General features: G+C 39.2%; 1 protein-coding gene across 3 annotated transcripts in view; it reads left to right on the top strand.

Moving 5' to 3' along the window:
• LOC139443470 (uncharacterized) overlaps positions 1-12,252 on the top strand; it is a 56,382-nt gene extending 44,130 nt beyond the window's left edge. For all 3 annotated transcript variants that reach the window (XR_011651734.1, XR_011651733.1, XM_071224454.1), the window contains 2 exons: positions 6,956-7,070; positions 7,516-12,252. Coding sequence is in view for 1 of the 3 variants with exons in the window: in XM_071224454.1 (XP_071080555.1) it covers positions 6,956-7,070; positions 7,516-7,719 (319 nt within the window). In the remaining 2 variants the exon portion in view is untranslated. The remainder of the gene's footprint in view (positions 1-6,955; positions 7,071-7,515) is intronic.
• The last annotated feature ends 7,028 nt before the right edge of the window (positions 12,253-19,280 follow it).

Raw genomic sequence — 19,280 nt, 5'->3', positions numbered from 1 at the left:
CGTTGGGCCAAACTGAGCCGTATGGCAGATCATTGTATTTGAGTGGTACGATGCGTTTGGTATGATGTGGGAAGTTGCTGGTCAAGGTACACTTGGGATCCAAAACCGAGACAAGGAACACGGAGGAAAAAGCAGTCACAGATGAAGAATAATTTAAGATAAGTATATTATGATTATAATTTCAAACCTTTCTGAACAACAACTGCAAAAACTTGTTACATCACGTTTGCTTTGGTCACAATTTTAGTTTGGAATTGTATATTTCAGGTAACTGAAAACGGAGGCGGTTTTGACAGATTCGTGGATTCGACTTGAAACACTGTTTACGAGTTTGACGAGTGTATTTATTTGTGATTGTTAACAAACCTGCTCGCTTGTCAGCTGCAGTAGGCATAATCCTTGAGATGCGTATGTTGTACATGGTAAATATTTTATGTTCGTTTGAGCGAAGCGAATTAGAACATTAAAATGGTATCTAACGAGGGTGAGTGTGGTATCTATTTACTGATGACTTCTCAGGAGAAGTTGCTTCTAATGAAGTCTTTGTTGTGGACATTATATGTTTTCACAGGGGTATATCCCAAAAAACACTGAGTCAATTGAGCAAATTGTTTTGTTGAGACAAGTCAGTAAAATAAGCCAGGGAAATGGACAAACTTGAAGAACATACAGTGATAAAGTACTTGCAGAAACATGACTGTAAACTCAAACTGTTCCATAGAAGGAAGGATGCCCCTTCCTCTGCCACCGTGAAGAGGTGGGCAGCAGAATTGAAGTGTGGCAGTGGAGCCTTGAAGACAGAGCATATGTTTATGAATCACTATCAAATAGTAAAGATACAAGGTGTTCGCGTAAAGGTGAGCGTTTCCTGCCCAACTGTGGCACCCGTCACAAATACATGCAAATGCAGGTCTATCGATAACCTGAAAAGACACGGGAACATATGGTACAAGTCAAAATAGGGAATTGCATCGGACATAATTTTTGTGTCAAAGGTTTTAAATGATCGACTTAAGATATTTGCCGATTCCTTTGAGAACATTCCTGAATAACACGGAAAGGATAGTGTACCATTGATTAGCTTTTACTGTAACAAGGAAGTTGCGGTGGTTTTCAATTATGAAAACACGATGAACTGCATGACGTTCTCAAGGACTTATATTCTAAAGTACAGAGGGATGTTGGAACATCTAAAGGCTCCATCTCAGAGTATTGAGTTGATTCAGTAAGTTTTGTAAGAAAATTATGTGTGCTCAGTCTGTTTTCGTTTTAAATGTTTATGTTAGAAATAGTGGTCTCAGAGGAATTTCTGTGGGTCAAGTGGTTTTATTAATTGTTTTTATTGTTATATGCTGATGATTTGTCCTAATTGATGACACTGCCATTGGACTACAAAGAAAATTCATAGTGAGAAGTGGCTCTATTTTCGTTAACATGGAATATCACATGTTTATTACTCACGTGGTTCAGATACAGGTGGTAAGATACATAGAGAATACTACACTCATTCTCGTTCGATACCATTTTTACGAAACGAGTGGACTTTCTATGGTATCTGCCCGAGCGAAAGCGAAAGTTCACAAGTTTCGTAAATATGGTATCTAACGAGAATGAGTGTGGTATTTTATTTATTACCAACGTTAAATATATATTTAAGTGTAAACATATAACAACTTTCGTTCGTTGATAGACCAAACTGAAACCGGTTGCAAAATCTGGTTGCGCATGAATAATGATATATGCCCAAATTTTGACATTGTTGACATCTCTATGCATATGCATTAACAACATGCTCCTGCAGTTGTGTTTGCAATCATAATTGCACCGACGCTCAAGATCCTTTTGGAAGAATTTCTGCAACTTATGGTAATGGGCGATCTTTTTCAATTTATCTTCCCTTCACTAACCCGCTAGGTGCGCTGACCCGGACGGTCCAACCTTAAACTGACGGCGCATGTGGTATGCGCGATAGAGCACTACATGTTACTATGACGACTATAGACAGTTAACCAGTATAAGCTTCACCTCTGTCGGCAACAGTCATGCTTGTGTGTGGACAGCATATCTTTTCGCCTAAACAGTGATTTATCTATTGCCATGTCCGGAAATAAATGTTCCTTGAATTAATGATACATCAGGGATGACCACGACTGATTATATTGTATAGTTATCCACTAGATAGGCGTTCGAAGCGATGCGGTGAGATCAGCTGATCGTTCAATCCCAAGTCGTTGACGTTTTGCAATCGGTACTTAAAGTGTTGCCCTTGATGTATGAATATGAAAATTAAGTAGATTTTGTATACGTTCCTATATCTATGTTGTTGCATCGCCGAGCAGGCTACATCATATGCATGCATTGCAGTATGTACAACGGTGAGGCGATACGGCACGCGAAATGTGAAGGTCTCATGCAACGTTGCCCGTAGCCTCAATGTCGTGAATATTGACAGCAACACATGTAGGCCTAAGCATTTTTCAGATATATAACAGAGAGCAATGGGAAATGTTCTCAATAAATTGTAAGAGTAACAGGCACTGTAAAATAACGTCATCAACCAGATATCATGATTCAATGTTCAAAATAAAAGAAACGGAAATCACTGAAATCTGTTTTGATATTTAAGGGTTAATTGGTGCATGTTGTATACAAGGATTTTATGTACATGAATGGTAGCTGTTTGTTGCCAAATACTACCATGATTATATTTCAATAATTGTGAATCCCATTTGTTCAGTTTCTAAACACTGTTAAGACTTGCCAGTAATTTGGTTTTCAGTCTTTTGAAATTTAGGGGAGTATCATTTCTTTTTTCTCTTCACACCAAAAGATATCTGCATTGCACAAGGACTCTTATTAGTTTATTTAATATCTTGGCACACTTGTGCATGTGTACTAGTATTTGATTACACATGCATGACTTTTTAGCTGTCGTCTGTTTCTGAACTGAATATTATGCTAATAAATAAAGATAAGTAACATAAAAAAGGACTCTGGTATTCTTTCAGGTTTGGAGAATCAATCAATTCATTGTGAAAACATTTTTTTATTTCTTACATAAGTTACTTTGATCTTGATAAGATCAAAATAGATCCAAAAAATTAAATTGAGGAGATTATGCAGTCTTAGTCATTTCAGCCAGTCAGTCTAAAACCCGGTCCTATTTTTCGGGCAATAATAAATGAATGAAAATTTAAGAAAAAATATACCTTACCTGAGTGAATCAGTCAATATGCATATTGACTGAAATTTTCAGTCAAGAACATATTGGGTCTTATTATAGACACTGACTGTGACATATGTAAGTATAATCTGTTATATGCAAAAACAAATAACATAAATATATCCATTTATCTACATAGATTGACTGTGGGGTTCAATTTGCATTTATTTAACCATCAGAAGATTTGATGATAAACTTTCATGTTCATATTTTCATATACAATTCATATTTGCTATATGATAATAATATCTACATATACTGCAGGTGTCTTGAAGTACTGTTGAATGAAAATCAGGATACTTAGATACAGCAGGATAGTGTGTGGGTTTGTATGGGAAATAATTTGTCAACATTAAAATAAATGTTATGTTAATAAAACAAGAAGATAAAACTATGATTTAGATCTATTTATGCATCATACACATTTTGGGGGGTAGTCAGTATGATTTGTTGTTTGTTGGGACACATCTCTGTAATTAACTACTATTTTAAGAGCATGAGTATCAGAATTCTGTAAGAAATGATGGATCAATGAATTAACACCTGTGATGACTTAGAGCACTTAATGGTGGAACACATGTTATGAGGGCCTATTTCTAAAAAAAAATAATATAAATTTAAATATTCAGATGCAACTTTAATTTTGATATAAAAAGTAACATTAAAAATCAGTTGTATTATTTTGAACGTTATTTCTTCTTAAAATATTTGTAAAGGCACGGATGTATTCTTACTATATAGATCATTGGTAAAGGCCTGTCAAAGATGTCTGTGTGCTGCAAATGTTGGCGTATCACTAATGTTATTAAATTGAAGTCCGTGGTAGTATTTGTTGAGATTTGAATGCTTGAATTGTTGTGGGAAATAACACAAAGGCTGATAAATAAAATGAATTTGCATTATTTCACCGATGCAATATGTTAGCCCAGACTGACAGAATGCCTCGCTGTTTTCTGACGTAGAAAATACCGTGGCAATATACCTTTTTACATGACGTTTTTCCCGCTATATTCCAAAGTGACAATTCGTCTTGTAGTTGAAGAACAAATGTTGATATTATAAACTAATAATCGCTACAAAATATGTGCTAGTTAAAAACGACCGTTTTTGAACGAAGGTGCAACAGGATAACTCTTTAGCTTGGCTCCGTCTCTACATGTCAGTAGTTGTCGCAGCGCGCATTGATCCGGGAACCAGACCGGAAGCGACAGTATGGACCGTCGCTTATATCATTTCAAAAGGAGAGTTATTGCCCTATGGAACAAAAAGATCGCCCATTCAAGCGCCATGTTGATAGTACGCATGACACCTAATTTAAAAGTCACATGAGCGCCGCGCTTTGCATATCGGACCAACAGTATGTCACTCAACCTTGAACGACAAGGTTGGCCTCGTTTTATTCGTTTTGATTGGATAACCATGACCTCTGTCATAGTCGGACTACTTTTTTTCATTCATAAGAAAATCGCTGGACGTCATTCATTTTGCAACTACAAGGCAGAACTGAATCTCATGAGAACGAAAGGTATTTACAAACACTTCATTAAACCAAACAAGATAGTCACACGAATCAAATTCTGTTTGCATTATATACTACTCAAAAGAAGTTAAGGATCACCCGATTATTTCATATTGGTAATGTTAATCTGTCATGGCATGAGAGATTAACTATTGTAATATGAAAGAATCAGGTGATCCTTAACTTCTTTTGAGTAGTATATATAGGTTATGCAAAGAGCTTCTACAGACATTATATGATCGAGCTATATCCATATGCAATATACGACTACCGATAGATCGAGGGTCCCAATGAGCGTGACGCTCCCGATCACTTGCGCAAGTTGATTTAACGTAAAAGGAAAAGCGTGGTGAAATGAAGTCAGTTTAAAATATCTAGTCAGATATCAAGACTTACTTGGGATGATCCTGTTGTGCCATCAGTGTCCCATTCGAAGCGTATTTTGTGGCACTATTTCGGGGGGTGTTTGTTCACGACTGCACGACCAGATCACTCAAAGTGAACATTTCCGATACAAATCATTCGAAAACTCCGTAGAAGTGTGCTTGATTTCTGATTATGTGGCCCAAAATATCCCAAATGTGAACAATAACATTCCTTATCTCTAGCATAGCTGGAATATTGCTGAGTGCGGCGTTAAACAAGAAACCAACCAACCAACCTTATCTCTAGTGACAACGCTGTTAGAAGATCACGGTTGGTGACGTTGCCCTTCGTTCGAAGCTGTCACTGACATGGAAGCAGGCTTGAGTTTGTTGATTTTCACGTCTTCAGTATATTGTGGTACAGTTAGCATGAATGTCTTTGACGAACACTCTGATTCCTTCTTCCAAAATGGCCACGGACATGATATAAATTCAGCTGTGACCGACTGTTGGTCCGATATTCAAAGGGCAGCGCTAATGTGACTTTTAAAATTTTCTTATGGGTGTCTTATGGGTACTAACAACATGGCGCTTGAATTACCATAAGTTGAAGACATTCTTCCAAAAGGATCACGAGCGTCGGTGCTGTTATGTTTGTAAACATAACTACAGGCGCATGTTGTTAATGTGTATGCACAGACATGTCAACATTGCCTATATTTGGGCATATACGAGCGTATCATTATTCATGCGCAGCCAGATTATGCAACCGGTTTCAGTTTGGTCTGTCAACGAACGAAAGTTGTTATGTATTTACACTAATATATATATTTAACGTGGGTAATAAATAAAATACCACACTCATTCTCGTTAGATACCATTTTTTAAGATAGTCCCCTCTTTTCGTAAAAATGGTATCTAACGAGAATGAGTGTAGTACTCGCTATATATTTGCAATTTTATTGTCAACAAATGGATGAAGAAGCAATATACAACATAATATACAATATGAATATTTCCCTTTTAATGATTATATTTCATCATGCTTGTATTAGTGTATCTTTCGCGTAGTTGTCTGGTTTTCGATCACAAACTTTGGTAATACTTTATTTCGTTTATCCGACATACTCGTTAATACGACATAATCATATGTAACCAAACATGTCGGGTTATCGAGACTTGACTGTATTGTGCTTTTGTTGACATATGGAGATAAACTATTGTGGGGATCACTGTTGGTCCAGTCCCCTGAGGCGCCACAACTCTGTAAGGTTTTCTTTTGTACGCACACACAAAAACCAAATTGTATACTGGTGCTTTCAATGCTTGACATAATTTCAATCATTTGTTACACCTCTGTTCATTGATAAGTTATCATAATTTTGGATCACATTGTCATGTTTATTCATAAATTCAATTTATATTCATGTAATTGTAACAAATTACAGCATAAGTCATGTACCAATTGTGTGACATCCACTGACTCATATCTTTGCAAAAAGCAACGGACATACATATACAAAGTTCCGAATCCCAATTCCATGTCATTGTTTTGACAACTTAATAACTACTCTTAGATATGGACAAACAGATTAGATAGGGGACTCTCATCAAGTTGGACAGATCACTCGTGTAGGACTTGCTGTCGGGGCAGGGGTTTTTTTATTTTCTGAGGACTTTTGTTACGTTATGTTCTTATGAAAACGGAAAACCCTTCTATGTACATATTTTATTGAAACCCCAGAACACAGTAGAACTTGTGATTTGTGGGGCATGTTAGTATTTCATGCTTGTTAAGTAGTAACATATCTGATGAGAAGAGTACAGAAATATTGTTTGCTGTTTCAGATGTTGTAGAGACTGGGGCGGATTAGACAAGGACATTGAGCATGTTGAGGACGTTCACCTGTGGCAGAGAGTGACAGTCATGCAATTGGTGGCACACTCACCCAAGAGTGGAGAGGTACATGCATACCAATAATATATATATATATACATATCTTCATGTAGTCTTGTGTGTCTTAACAATTTATCAAGTGAAGATTGTGGTTTCCACTAATCCTGCCAAGGGGCCAACCTTCCTTGTGAGGTGTTTGGTTCGGTTTGGGGTGTTTTGTATGAAATATTATGAGGCAGAACCAGGTTCAACAGGAGACTTTGCAACAATTTTTTGAACTTGTTTAAAATTACAGCACCTATAAGGTTTTTTTCTGCTTTGCAGACATTATTTAGAACATTGACCTCTCTCACACTTGTGCTTTGCTGCTGTCATGAAACAGTTTTTGTCACACCTGTCAAATTGTTAACACAGGTGCAGATGGGGATGGACGGGTAATTTTCGACTAAGCTACAATGAAGCTTCAAATCTCCCCTGTACATGTTTTTCACTAGTAATTTTTCTGTTCTAGGTACTGGTACAACATGTACAACAAGAAAAAAGCAAACGGTTCTATCAGACTGTGAAGAAAAAATGGTCAAAAGAAGAGATAGAAGCTACTGAAAGACAATTGGGAAAATTCTTCTGTTTGAAGTCACTGCTAGGAAAACTTTACTGTGATATGGCAAAGCAGAATGAACCTGTTCGACTGCAATGCTCTTGGAAGCAGATTTAGTATACATAAAGAATCATAAGTAAATGTGTCAAACTGTTTGTCCCTGACAGATGTTATCTAATGAAGCTCACTTTGACTCTAAAAAAGATCTTTCGCATCAGTAATATTTTTTTCTAGATTTTTTTCTACAGTGCTTTTTGTGGTCTGCTGTGTGAGGTTACCATCATCTGGTTTTACTTATATATTTGCCAACATCAGAGTGAGCTTATGTTTTGTTATGGTCTTTGTCCGTCCGTCAGTATCGTAAACATTTTCGTAGAAACAATAAAGGGTGGTTTTAATTTTCTTCTCATGTATAAAGATTGTTGTCAAATTTTAACTCAGTTTCCATTGGCCGAGATATGTGTACCCACCAACCTATATATCATTTAGTATTACTGAATTTGTAAACATGGAGGTAGCGTTTTACTGTAAGGAAACAATTAGTGTCAGTTCAGTTTATGAGCAAAGTGGGAAAGTTTTTGATGATATTTATTCATTATAAATATAGCTTTGATCAAAGTGCTACTTTTACCAAATGTTAATAGACTGTTATAATTCTACTTGGGATATTACTTTCTTGTTAAAGGACATATTATATGATTTCTTCTAGTGTTGAATCAAACATTTGATTCAAACCCACGCCAAGAAAACTCGATGTCAGCGATCTGTACCACTTGGCAGCGTTAAGAAACATGTTCAGCAACTGCTGGTCTAGACGATTTAAATAAAATACCTGTCTGAGATGTGTAATTAGCAATGGTGGGGCACGACCCTTAAACAAGTTTTGTTTGTTTGTTGCTTAACGCCGCTCTCAGCAGTATTCCAGCTATTTGACGGTGGTCTGTAAATAATCGAGTCCGGACCAGACAATCCAGTGATTGGCATCGTGAGCATCGATCCACGTAATTAGGATACGATGACATGCATCAACCAAGTCAGCGAGCCTGACCACCCGATCCCGTTAGTCGCCTCTTACGACAAGCATAGTCGCATTTTACGGCAAGTATGGGTTGCTGAAGGCCTATTCTACTCCGGATCTTCACGGGTCCTTAAACAAGTACTAGATCTGATACCCTAACAAGAGAGCGTTGTCCCTTTTACAACATCTTTACAAAAGTTATAATAAAGCGGAAGCTTTCAAGAAAAGCACCTGGAACCATTTCGGCCGGGGATATGAGATATGTTCCTTGTATCCGTCATCGTGGAATGTATTTCTGCGATATATAAATAGCAGGCACTGATGGGCTTGCAATGGATGCTTCACTCTGACGAGTGTGTTTAATTTGAAAAAAACATTTTCCAGTATTCAGACAATTATAATATTGAATTTGAGTTACCATATAAAGGATATTAAAACACGTTTTCGAGGCTAATAGCTTTAAAGACACTAATACACATTTGTCTGTAAAGAAAACCATTTCAATAATATCACTTAAGCTCACCTTAACCTATAGACCCAAGTGAGTCTATGCCATAGACTGTTTTGCCATTGTTAGTTGATTTGAACTTTGATTTAACTTTGAAGCTACTTAAACTATTACGGTTAATCGTTGAATACACACTCCTCTTTTATACTACAAAGAAAGATCAAGACCAAACTGATTATTTTCATATTACAATAGTTGATCATATCATGTCATGACAAATTCACGACAGTATTATGAAAGAATAAGGTGGTACTTAACCTTTTTTAGTCATGCTTGATGACACCATGATCTGTTCAAATGCCAATACACAAACCACGATGTACTCATGGATGGAGAGCTGACAGCAGTGTGTTATGAAGAGGGTGGGTGCGATGGATATAACAAACAACACTGGGTTCATGGAGGGAGTCCTGTTGGCAGTGAGTTATAAAGAGGGTGGGTGCGATGGATATAACAAACAACACTGGGTTCATGGAGGGAGTCCTGTTGGCAGTGAGTTATAAAGAGGGTGGGTGCGATGGATATAACAAACAACGCTGGTTCATGGAGGGAGTCCTGTTGGCAGTGAGTTATAAAGAGGGTGGGTGCGATGGATATAACAAACAACGCTGGTTCATGGATTGATTCCTGTTGGAAGTGAGTTATAAAGAGGGTGGGTGCGATGGATATAACAAACAACACTGGGTTCATGGAGGGAGTCCTGTTGGCAGTGAGTTATAAAGAGGGTGGGTGCGATGGATATAACAAACAATACTGGGTTCGTGGATGGAGTCCTGTTGGCAGTGAGTTATAAAGAGGGTGGGTGCGATGGATATAACAAACAACACTGGGTTCATGGAGGGAGTCCTGTTGGCAGCGAGTTATAAAGAGGGTGGGTGCGATGGATATAACAAACAACACTGGGTTCATGGAGGGAGTCCTGTTGGCAGTGAGTTATAAAGAGGGTGGGTGCGATGGATATAACAAACAACACTGGGTTCATGGAGGGAGTCCTGTTGGCAGTGAGTTATAAAGAGGGTGGGTGCGATGGATATAACAAACAATACTGGGTTCGTGGATGGAGTCCTGTTGGCAGTGAGTTATAAAGAGGGTGGGTGCGATGGATATAACAAACAACACTGGGTTCATGGAGGGAGTCCTGTTGGCAGTGAGTTATAAAGAGGGTGGGTGCGATGGATATAACAAACAACACTGGGTTCATGGAGGGAGTCCTGTTGGCAGTGAGTTATAAAGAGGGTGGGTGCGATGGATATAACAAACAACACTGGGTTCATGGAGGGAGTCCTGTTGGCAGTGAGTTATAAAGAGGGTGGGTGCGATGGATATAACAAACAACACTGGGTTCATGGATGGAGTCCTGTTGGCAGTGAGTTATAAAGAGGGTGGGTGCGATGGATATAACAAACAACACTGGGTTCATGGAGGGAGTCCTGTTGGCAATGAGTTATAAAGAGGGTTGGTGCGATGGATATAACAAACAACACTGGGTTCATGGAGGGAGTCCTGTTGGCAGTGAGTTATAAAGAGGGTTGGTGCGATGGATATAACAAACAACACTGGGTTCATGGAGGGAGTCCTGTTGGCAGTGAGTTATAAAGAGGGTGGGTGCGATGGATATAACAAACAACACTGGGTTCATGGAGGGAGTCCTGTTGGCAGTGAGTTATAAAGAGGGTGGGTGCGATGGATATAACAAACAATACTGGGTTCGTGGATGGAGTCCTGTTGGCAGTGAGTTATAAAGAGGGTGGGTGCGATGGATATAACAAACAACACTGGGTTCATGGAGGGAGTCCTGTTGGCAGTGAGTTATAAAGAGGGTGGGTGCGATGGATATAAGAAACAACGCAGAAACAGCTTAATGCATTGCAGTCCTTTTGTATTAAGTGGGGTTTAGAAGTAAACATTGAGAAAACCAATGTTATTGTTTTTAGAAATGGTGGAATTGTATCGAAGCATGAAAATTGGATATATGGTGATAAACATTTAAAAAATGCAAGTTATTATGAGTATTTAAAACTCAAGACTAAATTGGCCCAAGGCTTGTAATACCTTACCGCTACAGGCATCTAAGGTTATGTTTCCTGTTTATAAATTATTCAAGGAAAACAAATATTTCTCATTTTCTCCAGCAAATCGATATTTGATGGTCAAATTCTACCCATTTTGTTGAACGGCTCGGAAATATGGGGAACTAACTATTTTGAATCCATTGAGAGAGTTCATACTTTGTATTTTAAGCAGTTTTTATGCATTGGTAAATATGCTTCAAATAAGGCAATACTTGGTGAAGCTGGCCGCTGTAGTATATATGTACATAGCAACCTGCTTGTTGTTAAATATTGGATAAAATTATTAAAAATGGAAGCTCACAGGTACTCATTTCAATGTTACAAAATGCTAAAGCAATCAGATGGTGAAGGGAACACAAACTGAGTGTCTGGTGTAAGAAGCATATTATCTAATACTGGATTTTCCTTTGAATGGACCTCACAAGACACTGGTAATGAAAAACTATTTTACATTAATTTAAATAAAGATTTTAGACATATTTCAGCAAAACTGGCACCAATAAGATTCCTCTTCACACTTTCTCAAGCGTTATGCTAGTACGAATCATTGTTACAACCAGAAAAATATTTAAGCATATTACAAGATAAACTCTATTGAGAGCTCTTTGTAATTTTAGAATATCTCTCCATAACTTCCTTGTTAATAAATATCGTAGTACCAAGGATAGTGATTTTGAAAATTGTATATGTTCTAATTGTACCAACCAACCAGGAAATTGAAGACGAGTTTCATCTTCTTTTTATATGTGAAACATATAATACGTAAAGATTAAAGTTTCTACCTAATTTAGTGTTGATCCTCTAGATCATCACCTGATATATTATCCTTGCTGTACATGGGACTTTGGTGACTGCAGATTGACACAAACAGAGGTTATCGACAAACAAACTTACCTTGTACTTCAACACGACTGATCCGCTGTGAAACTACGGCAGTGACATGCCTTTCGATATTGAATAAACAGGCCAAGCCATTTACATATTTCTTTGTCGTACATATTAAGAGCCATTGTGTTTTGTTTTTATATCAAGCATTTACATTTAAGAAGAGGTTGTGCATTCTTTAAAATCCATTTTTCATTGTTGCTCTGGTTTTTGTGTTGACAGATTTGGAAGCCCTGACGCGCAACCTCTGTTTTTAAAAATGGCATATACATGCCTGATTAGAGTGTGTGAGATTTTACGAGCGCCTCGGTAATATCGCGAAAGCTTGAACATTATGATATGTACACTTTTCAAAATAAAAGCAACGCACAGGTATATTTTTATTAAATTTATTGTACCTAATAAAGTTGATATATTTAATTAAATATCATAGATACAAATATACTATTTTGGAGCTCGACAGTCACATGTTGAAAGGGGGCACGGGTGGCCCACTCGTCTAAGGCGCCGCGATTCGCTGTGCAGATTTGCGTCCCTTGGGCACGCCAGAAACCTATGATTGTGGGTTCGAATCCCGGTTCGCCCCGATTATGTTTCTAGGTTTGTCATCACCATACCCGTGCTCGTGGGTTTCACCGAAGTGGTAAACGTCTGAGACCTGCATCACTTCGGGCTTTCCTCCCACATTAGGCTGACACGCCGTGATATAACTGGAATAATGTTAAAAGCGGCGTTAAACCCAACTCACTCACTCACTCACATGTTGAAAACTGTTCATTGTCATGTCACACAAGGCCACCAGGTTGTGCTGAACTCGTGTATCTCGTGTGACCGCCCCGGGCAGCAATCACGGCTCTGCATCTCCTCGGCACTGTCCTGGCGAATTCTGCGCCATTCTGCTTGTAACGCGTTGGCCAGTTGTGGGAGTAACTGCAGCGTGTTCTTACGTTGACGTACACGTCGATCGAGTTCATACCAGAGGTGTTCGATTGGGCTGAAATCTGGAGATCTCGACGGTCAGGGCAAGCCGTTGATGTTGGCATTATGGGGATAATCTACCGTGACACAAGCTGTGTGCAGTGGAGCGTACAGCCACCGAAATTGTCGAATTCACGTACACAATGTGGGGCAAAACGCTCATTTCGACGACGATAAACGCATTGTCTTCCATCTTGCCGGTGAAGAAGAAATCGTGATTCATCGCTAAACCACACTCGTCTCAAGTTTCTCAAGGCTGTAAGGTAGGACACCAACGCAAGCATCGCTGTCGATGGATCTGGGGCAAAACAGGGGTTTTCTGGGTCGGAGTCGAGCCTCGCGAAGATAGTTCCTGACAGTCTGGTCCGATATCCTCCTCAAACCAGGGATGCAGTCTTCGTAGCTGTGGCATTGCGAAGATGTAGGTGGAACAGTCGAATGTAGCGATCCTGTGCAGGGTGGCAACTTTTGGTCGGTCGGTTCTCGGACGGTCTGCAGTGGAATGGAACTGTGTGTATCGGTCACAAAGGCGGCAAATGGCGCTGTGGTGGACGTTGAAGTGGCGTGCAACAGAAGACTGCAATTCCCCTCTGTGGATTCGTCCTATCGCGATGTTCTGATCGGCAGCGCTGAGTCTCGGCATTTTCGAACTTGAAAAATGTTGACAATTGAATGACAAATTATTGCTTGCCTTTTTATAGCCACTACGAATGCCATAACTTGCACGTGCATTTTGTTTTATTGTTTTCCTCCATGACATTTTTGAACAAGTGTGAAAACAATGCCGTTTAAGACATTGCAAATCGACAATGGGTTCGTTTTGACGCACCGTTTGTCAAATATCAGGACACCAAAACTTTTCCAATAACATATATCTAATTTATGTACCCGATTTTTTGTGTCGTCATGTTCAATGCACAACATACTACCTGTACGTTGTTGTTTTTTGTTGAAGAGTGTTTTTATTTTTATATGTAACCCCTTATGTCAAAACTGTCCCATTCCTCCTAACTGGGGACACATTTGTTCAACGGACGACACTGCTTTCAGTCGATCACCGATGTATCTCGTAGCACCAGCAAAGAAAACAGAGGAGACTTATGTTGATTGTTTTGAAACAAATATTTCTAAATTATTATTCCCTGTTAACCTACATATCATTTTAACATTATACATTAAAACATACATTTTTAGCAGAGGCACGATATTAAATGTTTCCCAGAGGCAACATACGTGTTCACTGAGCCCTAAAAACGGGCCATGTTAAAGAGTATCAGAAATAAAGGTTTTATATATTGCATAGTAACTTGTACAACTTACAATAGATATGAAACGTCAATGCAAGGGAATAACCAGTCTCAGAAACAGATTCCATTGGGCGTAAAGGCAAAATAGCAGTTAAAAGTATATGAATGGATCGCAGAAACTCAGTGATGACGTCAGGTGTTCGCAAAAAGGTTAAGCATGCCCTGCCCAAAACGTAGCAGAAATGTCCATTCGTCCTATCCTTCGTGTGTTGCCTTCTTGGTATATAGTGGATTCACTTATACCTAAGGTGGGGGCAGACTTTCTGGTTTGTTGTAGTAAATCAGAAGACATTTGTTTTCAAAACAAAAAGTGACTACATCATCCCTGGAAAGCATATGTCCTAATGATGTTCTTCGTATATTTAAAACACAATAACAACTGGACGACAAAGCACTCGTTTTGAGGGGATGAAATGATTACTCAACGACATGAATGTTTTGGTCCATGTGACCAGAATTGTTCATCGTTTGAGATGAACACTGCTGAATAACAACTTTGTCTGATAAAGATTTTATTCTTTTCAAGAAAGTGAGTGAGTGAGTGAGTTGGGTTTAACGACGCTTTTAACAGTATTCCAGTTATATCACGGCGTGTCAGCTTAATGTGGGAGGAAAGCCCGAAGTGATGCAGGTCTCAGACGTTTACCACTTCGGTGAAACCCACGAGCACGGGTATGGTGATGACAAACCTAGAAACATAATCGGGGCGAACCGGGATTCGAACCAACAATCATAGGCTTCTGGTGTGCCCAAGGGACGCAACTCTGCACAGCGAATCGCGGCGCCTAAGACGACTGGGCCACCCGTGCCTCTCTTTTCAAGATAAGCTGACCTGAAAAATCGTCCACCATCAAAGAATCAAAAACTGGTAAACAGAATGAGCATACCTTACTGCAGACAGACAGACAGACAGTTTATTCAGTAATTTAGGCATCAAGGCCCATAGTACAATGCAGATTGGGTATTAAATCTTTGTCACGTGATGTACATGAATAGATTTTAAATCAAGTTACACATTTCTCATTATAAAAACATGTTTTAAGAATACAGAAACAGCAAGAATCATATCAGGATGTTCAGAGTTGCGGATAGGGATTGCGAAAAAGATCATTTGTCATTACATAACATTATTTATCAATAGGTTCCATAGGTAGGAACAGTGGTTAAAATTGAGAAATTTTACTGAAACGATTGTACCCTAAGTGGTAAAAAGGACAGAAAATTACAAAACGATGTTCATGTAAATATATTTCTCTTTGTTACTTTGAAAGGTAATATATTTACATATATATAATCAATGTCCGTACATATACATTAGGGAAAGGGCCACCTAAGTTGAAGAACTTTTGCCCAATCCTGTTGACCATATATGTCAATAAAATATGTTTAAAACAAACAACAGCTTTTTAATTGCAGTGTTTACATATGCGATTCTGTATTCTGTTTTGGCAGGGAGGCACACTTGCCCGAAACCATTTGCATTAAGCCATCCATATCAATTAGAGAGCGGGCGGGCGAAACAAAAAATAAATAAATGTCTTTCAATAATTGTGTTATTTTTATGTACTTATTTATTTACTCAACAACAAAAGTTCCTGTGGCACCAATATTTTAGTGTATTTTTCAAACAAGTAAAGTTTGGTTTTCAATATCAGTAAACGTGTATAAAATCAAGTCACAAACTGCTACAGAAAAGCATGCATTCCATGCAAAAGTTTACTTTTATGCAAGCTCTATGCATTTCACTACCCAAGAATCGGTATAAAAACATGTGCGTTAACGGGATTCCATATGCATTGTTTAGCATCGTGCTGACAACAACCACTCAGAAAAACAACAAAATTACCCAATTATTCAACATTACGAAATGCCGCCTGTCCGAAAATGAGCGTCTGCGAGCCATTGGTATGCTTGAAGCAGGATCGAGTCAACGTGATGTTGCAAGACAATTTAACGTCCACAGAAACACCATTTGGTGTTTATGGCAACGTTGGCAACAGACGAATGCAGTCAGAGACCATCCTCGGAGTGGCAGGCCACGCGTAACCAGTAATCGACAAGACAACTGGATTCGAACAACACATCTACGAAGTCGATTCCCAAATTCACAAACCGTACGTCGTCGCTTCAGATGAACAGGGATTGTCGCCAGAAGACCTGCCGGACTTCCGATTTTGACAGGAAACCAAAACACCGTCAAGCACGTCTACACTTGTGCAAACGGTCATGCAGTGGGGACAAGTTCTACTCACTGACGAGTCTCGTTTTCACCTCAGCCACAGCGATGGACGGATTCGAGTGTACCGACGTCGATGTGAACGTTACGTCAATCATTGTGTCATGGAAGAAGATCGGTTCAGGGGCTGCAGCGTTGTGGTATGGGGTGGGATTAAAGCAAGACAGAGGACCCGTTTGATGGTGGTAGAGGGAAATCTCAATGGACAGCGCTACCGCGACAAGATCATCGGTCCTGTTGTTCTACCGTTTTTGCGTCGTCATGGCCCAGGCTTAACCTTTCAACATGCCCGGGCTCATATTGCTATACTTGTTCAGGATTCCCTTCAACAAAACAACGTGAATGCCATCACCTGGCCGGCTCGCTCCCCTGATCTCTCACCAATCGAGCGCATGTGGGATGAGATGGATCGGCGCCTTCGACGTCAACCACGTGTTCCACAGACATTCCAGGAACTTCGAAACATGCTCCAGCAGATATATAGAGAATTCTACACTCATTCTCGTTAGATACCATTTTTACGAAACTCGTGAACTTTCTATGGTATCTGACCGAGCGAAAGTGGTATTATATTTATTACCCACGTTAAATATATATTTAAGTGTAAATACATAACAACTTTCGTTAATTGGCAGACCAAACTGAAACTGAATATTAATAAATGCCCAAATTAGGCATTGTTGACATTTCTGTGCATCCGCATTAACAACATACGCCTGCAGTTGTGTTTCCAAACAACACAGCACCGACGTTCAAGATCCTTTTGGAAGAAATTCTTCAACTTATGGTAATTCAAGCGCCATGTTGTAGGTGAGGTGAGGTGAAATGGGGTTTAACGTCGCGTCCAAGATTATTGCACTTATATAGCGACGTGCATGTACGTGTGTGTGTTTGTGTGGCTGCTTGTACTAGTCCGGACTGATGCCGATTTATAGTGCTAGCTCACTGAGATACCATGCCGCAGTTTAACATGAATACCCCACTCAGACACAGTATACTGACTCCGAGCCGACCAGTCCTTGTTTTAGCCCTTTAATGCCGAGCGCCAGACAGGGTAACAACAAGTACCATCTTTTAACGTCTTTTGGTATGACGCGGTTGGGGATCGAACCCCGGACCTTCCGCTCTCCGGGCGGACGCTCTACCACTAGACAACGGAGGCGGTCGCGCCATGTTGTAAGTACGAAGGACACCTAAAAGAAAATTTGAAAAGTCACATTAGCGCCGCGCTTTGAATATCGGTCTCACAGCCGGTGTCCCGTCTGTGCAATGAAAATGGTTCGGTTTCCTTGATCTATCAGCTGAATTTATATCATGTTCGTACCATTTTGGAAGAGGGAAATCGAAGTGTTCGCCAAAGACATTCATGTTAACTGTACCACCCTGAAGACGTGAAAATCAACAAACACAAGTCTGCTTGCATGTCAGTGACAGCTTCAAACGATCGAAGGGCAAGGTCACCACCGGAATAAGAAAAGACAACCGTGATCTACTCACAGCGTTTTACGCTAGATATAGGGAATGTTATTGTTCACATTTGGAAAGTTTGGGGCCACAAAATCAGAAGTTAGGCACACTTTCACGGAGTTTTCGAAGGATTTGTATCAGAACTGTTCACTTTTAGTGATCTGGTCGTGCACTCGTGTTCGTTCATTCATGAACAACACCTCCCGAAACAGCGCCACAAAAAACACTTCGAAGGGGTCACTGATGGAACAACCGGATCATCTCAAGTATGTCTCAATATCTGTCCAGATAGTTTAAACAGACTTCATTTCACCACGCTTATCCTTTTACGTTAAATCAAATTGAAAGTTGCGACAGCGGTCGGGTGCGTCACGCTCATGGGGACCCTCGCTCTATCGATCGGTAGTCGTACATTGTAAATGGATATAGCTCGATTATAAAATGTCTGTAGAAGCTCTATGCATAACTTATATATAATGCAAACCAAATTTGATGCGTGTGACTATTTTGTATGTTTTAATAAGGTGTTTGTAAATATCTCTCGTTCTCATTTGAATGACGTCTCGCGCTTTTATATGAATGACAAAAGTAGTCCCGGTGTAACAGAGGTCACGGTTATCCAATCAAAACGAATAAAACAAGGTTGACCTTGTACGACACACGCGTGACGTAAGGATTTAGTATCTTACCACCTGTTACTTGGGTAATAATATATATATATATATATATATATATATATAATAATAATATATATCCCACAGGACTTTGTGCGATGCCTGGTCAGTTCCATGAGACGAAGATGTGTTGCTTGCATCACAACCAGAGGTGGACAAACACCCTATTGTGTTTATAAACTGACATTTTGACATGTTTATGGTTTTTTTTTATGAAATCACGCATTTTCTGAAGTCAGTATTTGCACACTTACAGGAGTCTTTTATCTGTTCAAAACCGAAATTGTTTCAGATTTGTTAGAAAACATAACTTTGCATTAAATCTTATTCAGTGTCACAGGAACTTTTGCTGTTCAGTATATATAAATTAATGACATCTTCTCTGGTAAAATACTCACGGAAATGAAAAAAAACTGTTTTTCTCAATTTAAAAATCGATACAAAGTGTTACGTAGCTGTAAATACGAAATAACAAAACAACTCGAAAAGTACTAGTCTGGATTTGCTAGTTTGATCTCAGTGAACAATACAAA

Source organism: Haliotis cracherodii, unplaced genomic scaffold (assembly GCF_022045235.1).
Source record: "Haliotis cracherodii isolate W230 unplaced genomic scaffold, xgHalCrac1.p SCAF_5, whole genome shotgun sequence".
Lineage (NCBI taxonomy): Eukaryota > Metazoa > Mollusca > Gastropoda > Lepetellida > Haliotidae > Haliotis > Haliotis cracherodii.
This window is presented reverse-complemented; position numbering and strand designations above follow the sequence as displayed.